The sequence below is a fragment of the Aquarana catesbeiana genome, linkage group LG10, assembly GCF_042186555.1.
Source record: "Aquarana catesbeiana isolate 2022-GZ linkage group LG10, ASM4218655v1, whole genome shotgun sequence".
NCBI lineage: Eukaryota > Metazoa > Chordata > Amphibia > Anura > Ranidae > Aquarana > Aquarana catesbeiana.
The window spans coordinates 8799734-8818192 of NC_133333.1; the positions used below are offsets into that span (position 1 = coordinate 8799734).

Here is an 18459-nt window from a genome sequence, read left to right on the forward strand (position 1 = left end):
GGGGACAGTGATGGGTACACATGCTTTCTGGGGACAGACACCTCAAAATGGAGTCTGTTACCAGGAAAGGGGCTCATATGGTAATCATGCACCAAGTTAAATCTGTTTTTCCTTCCCATTTTTAGGTAAATGGTGAAATTACATTACTCCCTCTGAGTTTGCTAAATGATAAACTCACCATAACCCAAACCGGTGTGTATGCCACCCTGAAAACTCAGTTCGGCCTTAAAGTGGCCTATGACTATGTCTGGCAAGTGGAAATCACTCTACCCAGCAGCTACTATGGGGCAATGGGCGGTCTCTGCGGAAACTTTAATAATAATCCTCGTGATGACAAGATGTCACCTGACATGAAGCAACTCACTGCCATTACTAAGTGGGCAAAGTCATGGAAAGTCATTGACGATGATATCTTCTGCTCAGACAGCTGTCAAGGAAACTGTGTAGAATGCAATGAAACCTTAAAAAACATTTTTGAAGGAGCAGACTTTTGCGGTGTCATCGAGGATGATGATGGACCTTTCAGTAGTTGTCACGCTAACGTCAGCACCACATTATACTTCAGCAGCTGTGTGAAAGACGTCTGTACCCACAACGGAGGTGGCCTCTGTCAGGCTTATGAGTCCTATGCCACGGCTTGCCGAAAGCAAGGAGTGGAACTTCCTAACTGGAGGAACGCTACAGGATGCAGTAAGTAGATTTAGCAAAAATTGGAAGATGTTCTAGAATTTTCCCATGGCTATTTATATGATAATTCCATCTTTTTTTGTATTTTCTTTTTTTAAGTGGTTCTAGCATCAGATATACAGTATGCCTTCTGAGTAATGTGTCAAATAACAATTACAAGCATATATTACCTCTCACAGAGATCCCTGTACTCCCCCCTGACAATGCCTTCATCTGCTTTTCTCTCTAGAAGGATGGAACCATTTTTGTTCAAGCATCATCCAGGGTCACCCTCTACTTTCTGGACTCAGTCATTTAAATCCCTGGTGCCTGGTAAACATAGCTTGTGGCCAGGAGGTGGTCAGGAGAGGTGGCTGCCCTGGGCACTGATATCATGTGAGGTGGGGGGGGGGGCAGTGAGAGGGAATGTGTGTTTTGGGAGGAGGAATTTGGGGTGCAGCAGGGGGTAAGAATTGTTCTAAGAGGGGAAATTTAGGTGCATGCGCTAAGAGTGGTGATTATGGTAAATTTGTGCTGGGAGGGGGATTGGAGATGAGGATTTTGCTAGATGGGTCGATTTGAGGGGGTTTGTGCTAGAATAGGTGATATGGTAGAGAGGGGAGGGGATTTGTGCTAGGAGAAGAATTTTTTTTTAGGGTGTGGGGGGGGCAGGGATTTGTGCTAGTATGGATGATTGGGAAGTGTTTATGCTAGGAGGGGGTATATTTCTGCTAGGAGGGGATATGGTGTAGAGGGTGAGAGAATGTGTATGCAGAGAGGAAATTTGAGGGGCAGAGGATTTGTGCTAGGAGAGGTGATTTTTTTTCTTTGGGGTGGGGGCATATGTGCTGAGGGGATTTGGGGGGTTGAGGGGGCAGAGATTTAAGCAGGGGGCAGATTTGTACTGGGAGGAGGTTGAATTTATGCTTGGGGGTAATCATGCAGATTAGTGCCCACTTTTTTTGGGGGGGAGAGGATTCTTGCTGACACAGAATGCTGATATATCTGATACAGTTTGGCATCTTCACCCTGAGATCTAGGTGACCTTGTCTAGGTGACCACTGCTTGTGGTGCCACTCTAAGAAGGAAAGGAGCCTCTTTCCCGATTCTTCGGGGTTAAGTAGGGTGCTGGCGTATCCATGTGCTGATCCAGAAAAGCACTCATGTGTGTGTAAGAATTGCTACTCTATATGACCAGCCCGTACTGTCAAAAGGTAAGGAGCAGCATCAGCCTAGGGTCTCTGCTAAGCTATGCCCTCTGATGCATCCCCCCCCCAGGGCTTAATCATAGGATTCCCTATGATTAAGCCCCGATGGGCAGGGTGGAAATGCCTCAAGGGGCGTGGCTTAGAGGAGAACCATAGGCTGAGGCCGCTCCTTACCCTTTGACAGTATGGGCTGGTCATGTAGAGTGGCAATCCCTTTAGGAGCTTAAAATGGATGTTCAGGCAAAACCTAAGGCTAAACCTTAGGGGTAGATACTAAACCTATTCTATCTAACCCTGTAAACCCGTGACACTTTCCTATTCTGAAGCTGCTCTGGTCTGATCCCATGATCAGCTGGCTTCTGTGTAGAGGAGGGGCAGCTGACAACTCATGTCCCATAGTAAGTCTATGGGTGACTTCATCTCCCAGGCATTTGCAGCAGATGTCTGCTATCTCTTCTCTACACAGAAGCCGCCGCTGGAGAGACCATTTGACTGGACTGGAGCAACTTCAGAAAAGGTATGTATACAGATCTTTTCTTTACAGAGTTAGATGGAATAAGTTTAGAATGGGGGTGGGAGTAGGTTTAGCCTTAGTTAGTTTTTGCATGAACATCCACTTAAGTTTCCAATTTGCATAGACCTGTAGAGAATAGAGGAACAATCATATTTTCAGAAAACTTGGTGGGCATCTGTATAAGGAACTACAAATACTGAATACAAAGTTGGAGTCATTTAGTATCCCCCCTCCCTTGTCCCACATAGACCAAAAGTTTTTTTAGTCATACCTTGTAGCTTGGCCTGTTACAATCCATAGAAAAGGTGGAGGTAGACCTTACTCACGTCTCTGGAGGCTGTGAAGACCAAGTTGTAAAATGAACCCTGCTTTACTACATTCATAGGAACATGTATGTTGGGTGTGGTTGTGTTTCAAAGAAAAATTTATTTTTTTAAAAAGGTCTTTGTTCAATTTTCCCCCAGATATGGTCTGTCCTGAGAACAGCCGCTATGAATATTGTGGTGGTGCTTGTCCAGCCAGCTGCTTTGACAGAAACGCCCCAGATAGATGTACAGATCCTTGTGTGGAGACTTGCCAGTGTAACGAAGGATATATCTTGAGTGGCGGAAATTGCATTGATGTCAAAACGTGCGGTTGCCTCCACAACGGGGTATATTACCAGGCCAACCAAAAATTTTGGTCTGATGATAAATGCAAAGTGGGCTGCAAGTGTGACCCAAATCTGGGCATGGTGGTTTGCGAAGAGGCGACATGTCAGAGCAATGAAAGGTGTATGTTGAGAAATGGAATCAGGGACTGTTACCCTGTGAGTTACTCCACATGTGTCAGCACCGGTGACCCACACTACACTACATTCGATGGCAAGAAATACAACTTCATGGGTACCTGCATCTACCAGCTAACCAGTCTGTGCGTCCCAGATCCAAATCTTACCCCTTTCAATGTCAAAATTCAGAATGATAAGAGGGGCAGCAAAGCTGTGTCCTACACAAAGTCATTGACCTTGGAAGTATACAACCACACCATAACGCTTACCCGGGACTATCCAAAGAGGGTTTTGGTAAGCATTTAACTGAAATATTTTAAATTCTTAATTTTTCTTTTATGCTTTGCTAAGTCTATGTGGAAAATTTACAGGTATTGAAAGATAATAATCTTACTTTATAACTTACTCTATAAAAACCACAATGTATTTTAAGTAAGCATCTGCTGACTTTGGTCGAGAGATTTTGTCAGTTGATTTTCCAGGTCTTCACACTTGCCACGTCTATTACAAAAAAAGTTGAATTTTTCCTTTGATATTATATTGTGAAAAATTTGACAGGGTGAGTGGAAACATCTAAAACTAGGTGGGAGGATACAATAAGCAAATGTAGACATGAACAGAACCAACAGCTTTGGCAAAGGGAATTTCACTTTTTAGACTTCACAAGGTATATAAAAAGCCAGAAGGTGAATCAGCCCACCAAACTGAACCTTTAACTAGAATATCACTTTTTTGTAGACTTTCCTTCAAGAAATTGTGAGCAGGATGAGTTGATTTGTGGCGCTGGATCCCAAGTTTGATGTTGCACACTGGAAGGGCTTCCACACTTACAGAGGGTTCTAAGGCATAACTCTAAATTGCCAATGAAGAACATAAAAAGGAGCATTAGCAACCAAAGATTTGAGTCCAAATATTGGATTTATTCAATTAAAAAAGTCAAGAATATTCCGTATACAGTATGTTACCAAACACATTGGCGACATATAGTCTATGGAATGTTCTGGATTGTTTTATTTTAATAAATATTAAACTTGACCTCAAGTCCTTTGGTGTTGTTACTCTTCTTTATTTTTACTTCTTTAACCACTTCAGCCCCGCACCATTTGGCTGGCCAAAGACCCGAGTACTTTTTGCGATTTGGCACTGCGTCGATTTAACTGACAATTGCGCGGTCGTGCGACATGGCTCCCGAACAAAATTGACGCCCTTTTTTCCCCACAAATAGAGCTTTCTTTTGGTGTTATTTGATCACCTTTGCGCTATAAGCAAAAAAAATAGCGACAATTTTGAAAAAAAACGCATTATTTTTTACTTTTTGCTATAATAAATATCCCACAAAAATATATAAAAAAAACATTTTTTTTCCTCAGTTTAGGACGATATGTATTCTTCTACATATTTTTGGTAAAAAAAAAATCGCAATAAGCGTTTATTGATTGGTTTGCGCAAAAGTTATAGCGTCTACATAATAGGGGATGGTTTTATGGCATTTTTATTAATATTTTTTTTTTTACTAGTAATGGCGGCGATCAGCGATTTTTTATCATGACTGCGACATTATGGCTGACACATCGGACACTTTTGGCATGATTTTGGGACCATTCACATTTATACATCGATCGGTGCAATTAAAAATGCATTGATTACTGTGTAGATGACACTGGCAGTGAAGTGGTTAACCACTAGGGGGCAGTGAAGGGGTTAAGTGTGTCCTAGGGAGTGATTCTAACTGCGGGGGTGGGGGGGGGGCGTGGCTATGTGTGACACGACACTGATCCCGGCTCCCGATTACAGGGAGCGGTGATCAGTGTCCTGTCACTAGGCAGAATGGGGAAATGCTTGTTTACACAAGCATTTCCCCGTTCTTCCTCTCCGTGAGACGATTGCGGGTATCCCCGCGGACATCGGGTCCGCGGGACCCGCGATCACACTCACGGAGGCGCTCGCCCACAAACCGCTTCTTAAAGGGCAACGTACAGGTACGTTAATCTGCCTACACGTGCCCTTCTGCCGACGTATATCGGCGTGAGCCGGTCGGCAAGCAGTTAGGGATGATTTTTTGGGCAGGTTGGTATCCAAATGTACAATATATACAGATCTATCTATAGAGGCCACTTATGCCACAGGTCAGCCATAGATGGAGCAAATGTATTTCCTGCAATCACAAGTTGCAGGAAAGAAATTTGCTAGATTGCCCTGTCAACACAGACGTGTTAACAGGGGAATCCCTGCTGTAAAGCCATTGTGTTCTCCCAGCAGGGGGGGGGGGGGCTATTCCCGCCGGGAAAACACAATGATTATTTCTAGCGGATATAACAGCCACTGGCAATAATCGCACGTAAAATCCAGCAGGCTGGTTGTACCCAAGTAGATCGATCAATCAACTTGGGTAAATTCAGTCTGCCCAACATGGTTCGAATCTCGGCCGGTTCCTGCTGAACTGACTTCGATTCGAATCGTCTATGGCCGGCTTTAGGATTAACTTTTGATAAGAATACTGTGGGAGGCTAATAATCAGGAAGGAAAATCCATGTTTTTCATGGATGTATGTTTTTTATCCAATTTATGGGCCATCATGATCAGGGTAATTTTAGGTTACTTTCACACTGAGGCGCTATAGCGCTAAAAATAGCGCTAAAAATAGCGCCTGTAAAGCGCCCCTCCCCTCTCACTTCAATGTGAAAGCCCGAGTGCTTTCACACTGGAGCGGTGCGCTGGCAGGACGCTAAAAAAAAAGTCCTGCAAGCAGCATCTTTGAGGCACTGCATGAGCGGTGTATACACCGCTCCTACAGCGCCCCTGCCCATTGAAATCAACGGGCAGCGCTGCTGGAGCGCCGGCAAAGCGCCGCTGCAGCGGCACTTTGCAGGCGCTTTTAGGGAGCTTTTAACCCTTTAGCGCCCCGCTAGCAACCGAAAAGCCCCACTAAAACGATGGTAAAGTGCCACTAAAAATAGCGGCGCTTTACCGCCGACGCCCCCAGCGCCTCAGTGTGAAAGTGCACTTGTGGGCTCTCCATAAATATTTGGATGTTGATGATTTTGCTTCCCTTCATGCTTCCAATAAAAATGGATAACAGATAAAGGGGTTGATCTAATAAAACTGGAGAGAGCTCCTGACTTCAGCTTGTTCAATTAAGCTTTGACAAAAAAAAAAAAAACAAAACAAAAAACCTGGAAATAGATTTCTACGCAGAGCTGCACCATTTTTTTAACTCTCCAGCTTTAGTAAACTAAACCCAAAGTGTTCTTTTTTTTATCTCATTTGCTTTGGATCTACATCTGAAATGTAATAACATGTGATTATCAACATTCTCATGTAGTGCTATTGAAAGGGGACCTTCGGTCATTTTTTCATCTTTCCATCTATTAAATCTTCTGCTCTTGTTGTTGTTTAAACTTTGGATAGTAAAACATTTTATTTTTCTGCCAGTAAATCCCTTATACAGCCCACTTCCTGTTTCCTGTCTGGTCATTAGCCTAGGCTTATGACATCATGCCCAGCTCTCTCTCTCTCACTCTCGTGAGAATTTGTCAGGAAGGGAGGGGTGGTGAGTCATAAGAGGGCTAATGAGAGCTGCAGAGCTGGAGGTATGTGTCTGTGTAAATCCAGGAAGTGAACAGGCAGCAGTTTCAGCTGCCCACAGTTAAAATGGCTGCAGCTAGACTCAGTGGAGGGAGATTTCTGCAGCCTATCTGGCAAGTACAGAATTTACAGTATATATAAAATAATATGCAAAGTGGTTGGAGGGAAGCTTTAGCACGGCAAAGATGTTTTTATTACAAATTATGTGAGCAGATTGCAGTTCCTCTTTACGCATACCTCCTAACATTTTTAGATGGTGAATGAGTGACACCTACTAACAAACGTATGTAGGCGTAGGACACACCCCCCTGCCACACCCCCTTAAAGGAGAATTAACCAAAAAAAAAGGTTAATTAAATCCACAGGGACTTTTTTCTACCACTAATATTCCTTTATATTGGCTTTTAAAATGTACAAATGCAGCCATTTAGAAATCGGATGAAAGATTTAGCACTGGGAAACACTTTTTGAAGGATAAAAAGTGCATTTTATATACAAATCTATGGATCAGACCAAAATGAGGGACAAATGAGGGGGAAAGAGGGACAGAGGGACATTGCTCCAAATCAGGGACAGTCCCTCCAAATCAGGGACAGTCCCTCGAAATCAGGGACAGTTGGGAGCTATGCTTTACGTTATCAAGCCATCTTTCTTTAAGTTATCTAATACTCTTTCTTTCAGGTTGATGGAGTTGCCCATTTCATTCCATATTCCGTGGAGTCCAACGCAATCAAGGTATTTATGAAGGGAGAACATGCTTTTGTCAGAACCGATTTTGAAGTTACTGTGAATTACAACTGGGACAATTATGGCCGTGTCATGGTGCCTAATACCTATGCCAATGCCCTTTGTGGTCTGTGTGGAAACTACAACCAAGATCCACTCGATGACTTGACCCCCGATGTCAACGAAAGTGATGGAATTAAGTTTGAAGACAGGTATAAAGTGGGCGATGTCCCTGAATGCAAAGTGGGCTGTGTGGGAAAATGTACAGAGTGCAGCAACAAAGAGACACAGCAATACTCCGGCCAACAATACTGTGGTGTTCTCACACTGGAAGATGGACCTCTCAGTCAGTGTAAGGAGACCCTTGACCCAACATCATATTTCACCGACTGCGTATTTGACAGCTGTCAGTACGAAGGACGATATTCGGCTACATGTGCGGCCATTGCTCGATATGTCACTGAGTGTCAAGAAAAAGGGGTTCAAATTAAGGAATGGAGGAAAGGCACGGTCTGTGGTAAGTGACCAATCATTTATGGATTTGACTAACCAGAACGTTTAGCATGGGAATTTAGTAAAATGTTTTCTTTTGAAGTTTATCTAACTCACAATACTCTTACTTCTATATCATGGAAAGAACACTTGAATATGAGTGATATATATATATATATTGCTGCCACCCCCAACGGGTCATAATATGGTAAAGTCTGAGGATGGGACACCCCACCCTAACTAGTGAAGGACTACAAGTCCCGGCATGAACCCTTGAGATCAAAAGTTATCAGTGGTTTTGACTAGGACTAGGGCTACAAATCATATGCTTTTTTATAAAAGATTTTGTTTTAAACATTTTTGAAGTTTTTATTCTTTTTTTTTGAGGGGGGGGTGTAAGTAGCTGGTCCTGCGCCTAGGGCGCAAAGGATTCCTCTTATTGTAGGTTGAACATATAATTGGAGAACCTAGCTACTGAGGAAAGTGACATCTTTTTTCTAGAGGTTGGAGACCCAATATATTGTTAGGGAAACTCAACACTCAACACTAGAGTTGCTGGTGCCCACTCTGTACTTATGTTCCAGTTTCGGGTAAAAACTGGCCTTGAAATGTGAAAAATAATTAAGCCTGAGAAAATAAAAAACATTTTATTTTTCTTTCAGAACCAACTTGCCCACCAAACAGCCACTATGAGCTTTGTGGGCCTGGCTGCCATACCACCTGCTCCAACCTGATCTCTGCTTCCGACTGTGTAAGGTCATGTACCGAAGGATGCTATTGTGACAACGGCTTCGTCCTCAGTGGAGATACCTGTGTCCCTATCTTTGATTGTGGCTGCGACTACAACAATAGCTACTACCAAAAAGGCGAGGTCTTCTACTCAGCTCAAAAATGCAATGAGCGATGCGAGTGTGGGGAGAATGGACAAGTCCAGTGTGAGGACGCATCCTGTGGGCCAAATGAAGAATGCAGAGTGGTCGATGGAGCCGTTGGTTGTCACAACAAGATCACGGGCACTTGTCTTGCCGCTAGCAACAGTCATTTCATCTCCTTTGATGGTGTTAGCTACAGCCTCCAGGGCTCATGTTCCTATATTCTGACTGATGTCTGCAGCACAAACGTGGAGCTCAGAAACTTTTCAGTTATTGCGGAGAGCCTTGCTTTCGGGGAAGGTCCGTTTCTTGGAATGCGGGCGTTGAAGGTTGTTGTAGATGACTATGAGATCACCGTGAGTAGAGGAGTACAGTGGGCAGTAAAGGTGAGTCTTTTATGAAGGTTTGGGCCTAGGTAAAGAGTAGATCCCATGAAACTGTACATCAATACAGACCCAGTGGTGAATGAGCTCCCGCCAGGCCATGAGGACAGAGCTCCCGCCAGGCCATGCCCCAACACGTTTCACTCCGCCCCTCGGAGGTTAATCATGCAGATCTTTTTGTAGATACATTTTTTTTCCTTAAAAAGATCCTGTTATCACAAAAATAAAAGCATAGATATAAAAAAAAATAAAAAATTATATATATATATATATATATATATATATATATATATATATATATATATATATATATATATATATATATATATTTTTTTTTTTTTTTTTTTTTTCAAATCGACTTGAAATGTGAATTTCAAAATTCTAACTTTTGAATTTAAAAAGTTTAAAAAAAATTTAAAAAGTTTTAAAATTCAAATTTTGAATTTCTAAATTTGAATTTAAGAAGATGGCTATAATTGTTCTATTTTATTCAATTATATGCTATTCTATTAAATTCTAATCTATTCATTTTTTTTACTATCCTTTTCTATTTTTTTTTCTATTCTATTCTTTTATTTTCTATTCTATGCTTTTATTTTTTGTTCTATTCTTTTCTATTTTATTCTTTTATTTTCTAGTCTATTCTTTGATTCTTTCATTAAGTTAATCATTTTGTTTTGTCTTATTCGTTATGTTAAAATGATTTGTTTTTGGATTCATTTAGTATATTCAGATTCATTTCAAATATTTTTCATTTTCGAAACAAAATTCGGTTTCGAAAGATTGCTATATTCATTCTATATTAATTTATTCTATTCTTTTATTTTCTATTCTATTCTATTTCTTTCGTTTAGATTCTATTCTACTCTATTCTATTCTTTTCCATTCTATTATATAAAGCAGCCTAAGTAGGAATCATCATCCTATTTCCCTTTTATAACTTACTGTATTTATTGCGATATGCTTCCATTTCAAATTAATCTTTTTAATTCAAATTCAAATTAAAATTTTCACTCAAATTCATTTTCGAATCTGAATTCAAATTCATTTTCAAAATCAACTTCATTTTCAAATTTGAATTCAAACTAGTTTTCAAATTTGAATTCAAACTAATTTTCTTTTTTTTTTTTCTTTTAAAAATTCTTTATTTTGTTTTTCAAATTTGAATTCAATTTCATGTTCGATTTCGTTTTAGTACAATTTATTCTGGATTTGTTGAAATTCATTACTGTTCGGATACATTTTTTTTGGAAAATGTTGTCCGGATTTCAATTCGTAACCAGCCGAATTGCACGCTTAATTCACATAAACAAGTGCTAAGCTCAAAATATCTCATATAATAACCAATTGAATAAAACATAAAAAAAAATTATCAAATAAAGATAAATTCAAATGTGCATAAAAACAAAGAATAAAGAAAAAAAAACAAGTCCTCTCATGTTCACAATGCAAGTTCACCGTCCAACAAAAATGTGACACAGCTTGAACTAGATCTTTCCATTAAGTGCAGCTGAAAAGAAGTGCAGCTCTTCAAATTGTGGAACACCTCACCACAATGAGGTCAATTTACTAAAATTGGAGAGTGCAAAATCTGGTGCAACTCTGCATAGAAACCAATCAGCTTCCAGGTTTGTTTGTCAAAGCTTAACTGAACAAATTAAATTGTTCAGTTCATGTTAAATGCCGATTGGCTCCCATGCACAGCTGCACCAGATTTTAATTTTAGTTATTCAACCTCATTGTTCCTCCACTGTCTGCTGAATCATACATGCTTACCAGAAAGAACTGACCCTCTTTAAAAGAAAGGTCGAATAGTGTTTAATGTAAAGGAGTTCCCGTCACAAGGTACAATGTTAATCCCTCTCAGGTCTACTGGTCACCCTCCAGTTGTAAAATATACTCATTGAAAAAAAAAAGTCAAGGGTGCCACATAACGTGAAGCCATCAGGTAAATTTTACTAAAATATATCAGAATACTCGCATAAGTAAAAAACAGACAGCGCATGTAGTAGACAAAGCAGGTCCTGGGAGTAAAGTGGGCCACTTTCGGACTCTGATTGCATGATGACATCACGAATGTTGGCTCCGGCTGACGCGTTTCGTCCTAAATGATTTCTTCGCAGGCAACCGTTTGTAAGGATGAGATCTACCTGGACAACATGGAGGAAAGCAAAGATCCCCAGGGGGGTGGGGGGTACTAGGCGGCGACCTTAAAGAAAAAACAACTATCACGCTCCCAATAAAAGGATGTAGACATAGTGTTCTGTACCCCCCCAGCACAGTGTCCTCTGCCCCTTCACATAACACTGTAGTGTCCTCTGCCCCCATAGCAGTGTTCTCTGCCCCCCACAGTAGTGCCCCCACTAAGCAGTGTCCTTAGTGCCCCCTTCACATCACCTCCCCCCACTGTAGTGTCCTGTACCCCCCAAAAACAGTGTCTTCTGCCCCTTCACATCACTTCCGCCCACTGTAGTGTCCTGTACCCCCCAAAAACAGTGTCTTCTGCCCCTTCACATCACTTCCCCCCACTGTAGTGTCCTGTACCCCCCAAAAAAGTGTCTTCTGCCCCTTCACATCACCCCCCCACTGTAGTGTCCTCTACCCCCCACAGCAGTATCCTCTGTCCCCCCCCACAAAGTGTCCTCTGCCCCTTTGCTCCCTAAAAGCAGTGTCTTCTGCCACCCCACCCCCCAAAGCAGTGTTCTTTGTTAATTTCTCATTCCGATCCCCCCCACTGTAGTCCTCTGTCCTCCCTACAACAGTGTCTCCTCTGTCCCCTTCAGATCATCCCCCCCCACATTCACAGAGTGGTGTGTAGGCACCACTTTCTACCTTCCAGAGTGTGTACAGCAGAGTGGAGATCAGGAGACGGCATAGGGTTGGGTGGAAGGTGGGAGCGGGAGCTGTGGGAGTTAACATTTCATAACATGCTGGTGATGGGTTGCCAGGATCGCCTAGCAACCAATCACTGGGGCAGCTCCCGCCCTCCATCCAGCATTATGCTGCCTCTCGCTCTCAGCTCTGCAGTGAACAAGAGGGGCAGGGGCCTGGGGGGGGGGCAGAGCCATGGTCATGATCCACCAGTTGGCATCTTTGCGGTCGACTAGCTGATTGCGATTGAAGGCTTGCCAACCCCCCGGTGTACAGGAAAGGAGCCTGTACAACTGTGCAAGACTGAAAGAAAAGCTGGAGGTCAGATTTAAATTGGAATTATGGGGAAAAAAAACATTGTATTTGAAAGCGTCAACGAAAAAGCTGCTGTGTAATTGTTATCCATAGACTGCATCGTCTTTCAAATTTTTTTTTTTAGTTCCTTCTTAATTCCTTAATTTTATATTTGTTTGTAAATGTTCTATAAGAAGGTTTTTTTTATGTTAAAATGTTCTAATTTTACAATACCCAAGTTTTAATTTATGAACTTCAGAAGGTTAACATTGCAACATCAATGCAGCCACTTTCTCCACTTCCTTACAGGTCAACGAGGAAAATCAGAATCTTCCTCTCGTTCTGAAAGATGGAGAAATCAACATCAACCAAGAAGGGTCCAACATCGTCATTCAGACCTCCTTCGAGCTGACTGTGCTGTACGACTTGGTTAATTCCATTCAAATTACAGTTCCTGGAGAATACCAGGGGGCCGTGTGTGGTTTATGCGGTAACTTTGATCAGCAGCCCGATGATGACTTCCGCCTGCCGTCTGGTCAGTTGTCCACAAATGCTGAAGAGTTTGGGGCGGCCTGGAATGCCGACGGGACAGCGCAAGACTGTGGGTGCAAAGATAATTGCCCAAGTTGTGATGATATGAGAGCCGCCATCTTCAGCCGAGATGAGGCCTGTGGCTTGTTACAGGACGAAGACGGACCTTTTGCCGAGTGCAATGGTTTGGTGAACGTCACCGGATACTTCAGCCAATGTTTGCTCGATATGTGTACCAGTGATGGTCAAGCTCAGATTCTATGTGACAGCCTTCAGGCATACGCCACTGCCTGCCTGGCAGCCGGGGCCACAATTAAGTCCTGGAGAACTCCTACATTTTGTGGTGAGTGTCGTCATGTTGTGTTTATTGTGGTATCCCAACGACAGCTTAGAAATATGCATAACCTGTGCGCCAATAGAAGGCCACACAAATTGTAGTAAGGTTAACTGAAATTGGTTCTAAAGTTTAGGTGTTTTTTTTTACCATAATCATTCCCTGCATTAAGGTAAAAAACACCCCATTACTTGTTCCCCCCACTTCCCTAAACACTAAGGCTGGGTTCACATATACGCAAATCTGATGCGTTTTTAAACTTTAACATGCGAGTGTGACCAGCTTTCAGTGGAGCCGGTTCACACATGTCTAGAGGGGGGGGGCGGCTGCGGTATGGTTCCGAAAAGGGTCCTGTGCGTTTTTGGGCCTGGTTCAGGTGCGAATTCAGGGAAAAAAATTTGCACCTGAACCAGTGAACAGAAAGGCACATGGCACCAGAGTGCCCTGCAGATATGTGAACCCAGCCTTACCTGACACCTCTCACACTCCAGCGCTGTCCCCGCCAGCAGCCCCACTCTTCCTGGATTCACAAACTACACTGAGAACTGTGGGAGCTATTGGCTCATGCTGCTGACAGTCAAATCCTGTGTGGGGGGTGTGGCCTAGCCACGCTGCATGGGTCTATGGACGCACATAGCCCGGCTCAGGAGTGGGCAGCCTGGTGTGTCCCCATAGCAAATTGCTTGTTATGGGGGCACTGGGAAGAGAGAAAGAGCAGAAGGTGCTGGCAAGGGACCACCAAAGAAGAGGAAGTAAGGTACAGCTCTATGCAATATTGTTTTTATTAAAAAAAAAATCTTTGACTTTAATATCGCTTGAAGAGCACCTTCACTTCTTCTACAATATAGAACTTACAGAGCTTAGTACATTACTGCATCAGACTCACATTAGCGATGACAAGAAACTATTCTATTTCCCTTCTCTCTCTCACTCTTCTTCTCTCTTTCTCACTCTCCTTTTCTCTCCTGCTCTCCTCTCTCACCCCTCTTCTCAATCTAGCTCTCCTTCTCTCTCCTGATTTCCTTCTTTCTCTCTTCTTTCTCATTTTCCTTCACTCTCCTGCTCTGCTTTCTCACTCTTCTTTCTCCTCTCTTTCTCACTGTCCTTCTCCCTCCTGCTCTTCCTTTACCCTTATGCGGTGTACACACGACCGGACTTTTTCGACCGAACTGGTCCGACTGAACGAATCCATCGGACAATTCGACCGTGTGTGGGCTTCATCTGACCTTTTCTGTCGAAAAATCTGTCGGACTTTAGAAATAGAACATGTTTCAAATCTTTCCGACGGACTGGAGTCCGATCGAAAAATCCGTTCCTCTGTATGCTAGTCTGACGGACAAAAAAGGACGCAAGGGCAGCTATTGGCTACTGGCTATGAACTACCTTATTCTAGTCCGGTCGTACGTCATCACGTTCAAAACGATCGGACTTTGGTGTGATCGTGTGTAGGCAAGTCTGTTTCGTTGGAACTCCCTCGGAACTCCGTCAAAAAGCCCTTCGGGGTTCAGTCTGACGAAAAGTCCGGTCGTGTGTACACGGCATAACTTGTTCTTCTCACTCCTGCTCTCCTCTCTTTCTCACTCTCCTTCACTCTCCTGCTCTCTGTCTTTCTCTCACTCTTCTTTAGACATGTGCAGGATGAAAAAATTTGTTTAGTTTAGTTTCGGTTCGTTATTTAACTAAATTCGTTTAGTTAAATTAATTGCATTCATTACATTCATTTTCAGGATTCGTTTAGTTTCGTATTCAAAAAGATTCGACCGCATTCGAAAAAACTATCCAATTCGAAAAAAAATTCTACCGAATTCGAAAAAAACTATCAAATTCAAAAAAATTCTACCGCATTCGAAAAAAATTTGACTGAATTTGAAAAAGTAAACTATATATAACCATTTTGCGAAATTCGAATTTCATATAGAATGAAATCGAATTCCAATAGAAAAGATTCAAATAGAATAGAAAATAAGAATAGCATGCAAAAACAATAGGACAGAATAGAAAAAAATATAATATACTCTATTCTAATCTTTTCTATTCAAATTCGAATTCATTCTGTACCAAATTCCAATTCCGGAAGATGTTTTATATATATATTGTTCTATTGTTTTTTCTATTCTAGTCTTTTCTATTAGAATTCGATTTCATTCTATTTCTATATAACCATTTTCTTCTGAAATTCGGATTTCGTATAGAATGAATTTGCATTAAAATAGAAAAGATTAGAAAAAAATTGAAAATAATAGAAAAGAATAGCATAGAAAAACCATAGACCAGCATAGAAAAAAAAAAAAAAAATATATATATATATATATATATATATATATATATATATAACCATCTTCCGAAATTCTAATTTCATATAAAATGAATTCGAAATCGAATAGAAAAGATTAGAATAGAGTAGAAAAGAATAGACTAGAAAAACAATAGAAAAGAATAGAATAAAACATAATAAATATATATATATATATATATATATATATATATATATATATATATATATATATATATATATATATTATTTTATTCTATTCTGTTCTATTGTTTTTCTAGTCTATTTTCTATTCTAAACTTTTCTATTCAAATTCATTCTCGAATTTCGTCTAGAATATATATATATATAACCATTTTCAGAAATATATATATATATATATATATATATATATATATATATATATATATACTAATCTTTTCATATATATATATATATATATATATATATATATATATATGAAAAGATTAGAATAGAATAGAAAATAATAAAAAAGAATAGAATAGAAAAACAATAGAACAGAATAGAATAAAATACAATATATGTTTTTCTAGTTTATTCTTTTCTATTATTTTCTTTTCTATTCTAATCTTTTCTATTCAAATTCATTCTATACGAAATTCGATTTTCAGAAGCCATGTTCCGAAATTCGAATTTCGTATAGAATGAATTTGAATTTGAATAGAAAAGACTATTAAAGAATAGAAAATAATAGAAAAGAAAAGAAAAGCATAGAAAAACAATAAAACAGAATAAAAAAAATATTATATATATGTATTCTATTTTATTGTACTTTTTAGAAAATCGATTTCTATTGTTTTCAAATTCGATTCAAATATGTTTTCGAATTCGAATATGTTTTCGAATTCGATTCAAATTTGTTTTCGAATTCGATTCAAATTCGTTCGCTTTTTTTCGGATTCGTTTAAATTCATCACTTTTGTAATTCGGAAATTCGGATGCATCCGAATTTCCGAATAATGAAAAATTCGTCCGAATTTCGATTCGGAACGAAATGAAATGCACATGTCTACTCATCTTCTCTTTCTCATTCTCCTTCACTCTCCTGCTCTGCTTTCTCACTCTTCTCTCTCCTGTTCTCCTCTCTTTCTCACTCTCCTTCTCTCTCCAGCTCTTCTTTACTCTTACTTGTTCTCACTCCTGTTCTCCTTCTCTCTCCTACTATCCTCGCTTTCTCACTCTCCTTCTCTTCTTTACTATTACCTGTTCTTCTCCCCCCCTTTCCTTCTCCTAATCTCTTTCTCCTGGTTTCCTTTCTTTTATCTCACTCTCCTTTTCTCTCGTTCCTTCCCTAACTCTCATTTTACTATTCTTCTCCCTCCTGATCGCCTCTCTCTCTTGGTCTCCTTCTCTCTACGCCTTTCTCTCTCTCTTGATCTCTCTCTCATTTGGTCTTCTTCCCTTCATCTTTCTCTCTCACTTGGTCTCCTCCTCTCTCTGCCTTTCTCTCTCTCTCTATCTCTCTCCGTCTTTCTCTCTCTCTCTTGGTCTCCTTCTCTTTCTGCCTTTCTCTCTTTCTCTCTCTCTCTTGGTCTCCTTCACTCTCCGCCTTTCTCTCTCTCCGCCTTTCTCTTTCTCGATCTCACTTGGTCTCCTTCTCTCTCTCTCTGTGTGTCTCTCTCTCTCTCTCTCTGTCTTTCTCTCTCTCTCTTGGTCTCCTTCTCTCTCCACCTTTCTCTCTTTCTTGGTCTCCTTCTCTCTCTCTCTCTCTCTCTTGGTCTTCTTCACTTCGTCTTTCTCTCTCTCTCACTTGATCTCTCTCTCTCTCTGCCTTTCTCTCTCTCTCTTGGTCTCCTTCTCTCTCCGCCTTTCTCTCTTTCTCTCACTTGGTCTCCTCTCTCTGCCTTTCTCTCTCTCTATCTTTCTCTCTCTCTATCTTTCTCTCTCTCTTTCTCTCTCTCTATCTCTCTCTCTTGGTCTCCTTCTCTCTCCACCTTTCTCTCTTTCTCTCCCCATCTTCCTCTCTCTCTCTTGCTCTCCTTCTCTCTCTGCCTTTCTCTTTCTCTCTCTCTCTCTCTCTCGGTCTTCTCTCTCCATCTTTCTCTCTCTTGATCTTCTTCTCTCTCCTGATCGCCTCTCTCTCTTGGTCTCCTTCTCTCTACGCCTTTCTCTCTCTCTTGATCTCTCTCTCATTTGGTCTTCTTCCCTTCATCTTTCTCTCTCACTTGGTCTCCTCCTCTCTCTGCCTTTCTCTCTCTCTCTATCTCTCTCCGTCTTTCTCTCTCTCTCTTGGTCTCCTTCTCTTTCTGCCTTTCTCTCTTTCTCTCTCTCTCTTGGTCTCCTTCACTCTCCGCCTTTCTCTCTCTCCGCCTTTCTCTTTCTCGATCTCACTTGGTCTCCTTCTCTCTCTCTCTGTGTGTCTCTCTCTCTCTCTCTCTCTCTCTCTGTCTTTCTCTCTCTCTCTTGGTCTCCTTCTCTCTCCACCTTTCTCTCTTTCTTGGTCTCCTTCTCTCTCTCTCTCTCTCTCTCTTGGTCTTCTTCACTTCGTCTTTCTCTCTCTCTCACTTGATCTCTCTCTCTCTCTGCCTTTCTCTCTCTCTCTTGGTCTCCTTCTCTCTCCGCCTTTCTCTCTTTCTCTCACTTGGTCTCCTCTCTCTGCCTTTCTCTCTCTCTATCTTTCTCTCTCTCTATCTTTCTCTCTCTCTTTCTCTCTCTCTATCTCTCTCTCTTGGTCTCCTTCTCTCTCCACCTTTCTCTCTTTCTCTCCCCATCTTCCTCTCTCTCTCTTGCTCTCCTTCTCTCTCTGCCTTTCTCTTTCTCTCTCTCTCTCTCGGTCTTCTCTCTCCATCTTTCTCTCTCTTGATCTTCTTCTCTCTCCGTCTTTCTCTCTCTCACTCTTGGTCTCCTTCTCTCTCTCTTGCTCTTCTTCTCTTACTCTCTTTCTCAATCTCTTTCTAACTCTCCTCCCTCCTACTCTCCTT

The 18459-nt window shown here is 41.2% G+C and overlaps 1 protein-coding gene across 1 annotated transcript in view; it reads left to right on the top strand.

The window, feature by feature from the left end:
• Positions 1-18459, top strand: part of LOC141110299 (IgGFc-binding protein-like) — a 91919-nt gene that overhangs the window by 63756 nt on the left and 9704 nt on the right. The window contains exons 14-18 of the mRNA XM_073601595.1: positions 126-690; positions 2853-3451; positions 7424-7985; positions 8623-9218; positions 12690-13254. Coding sequence (XP_073457696.1) covers positions 126-690; positions 2853-3451; positions 7424-7985; positions 8623-9218; positions 12690-13254 — 2887 coding nt within the window. The remainder of the gene's footprint in view (positions 1-125; positions 691-2852; positions 3452-7423; positions 7986-8622; positions 9219-12689; positions 13255-18459) is intronic.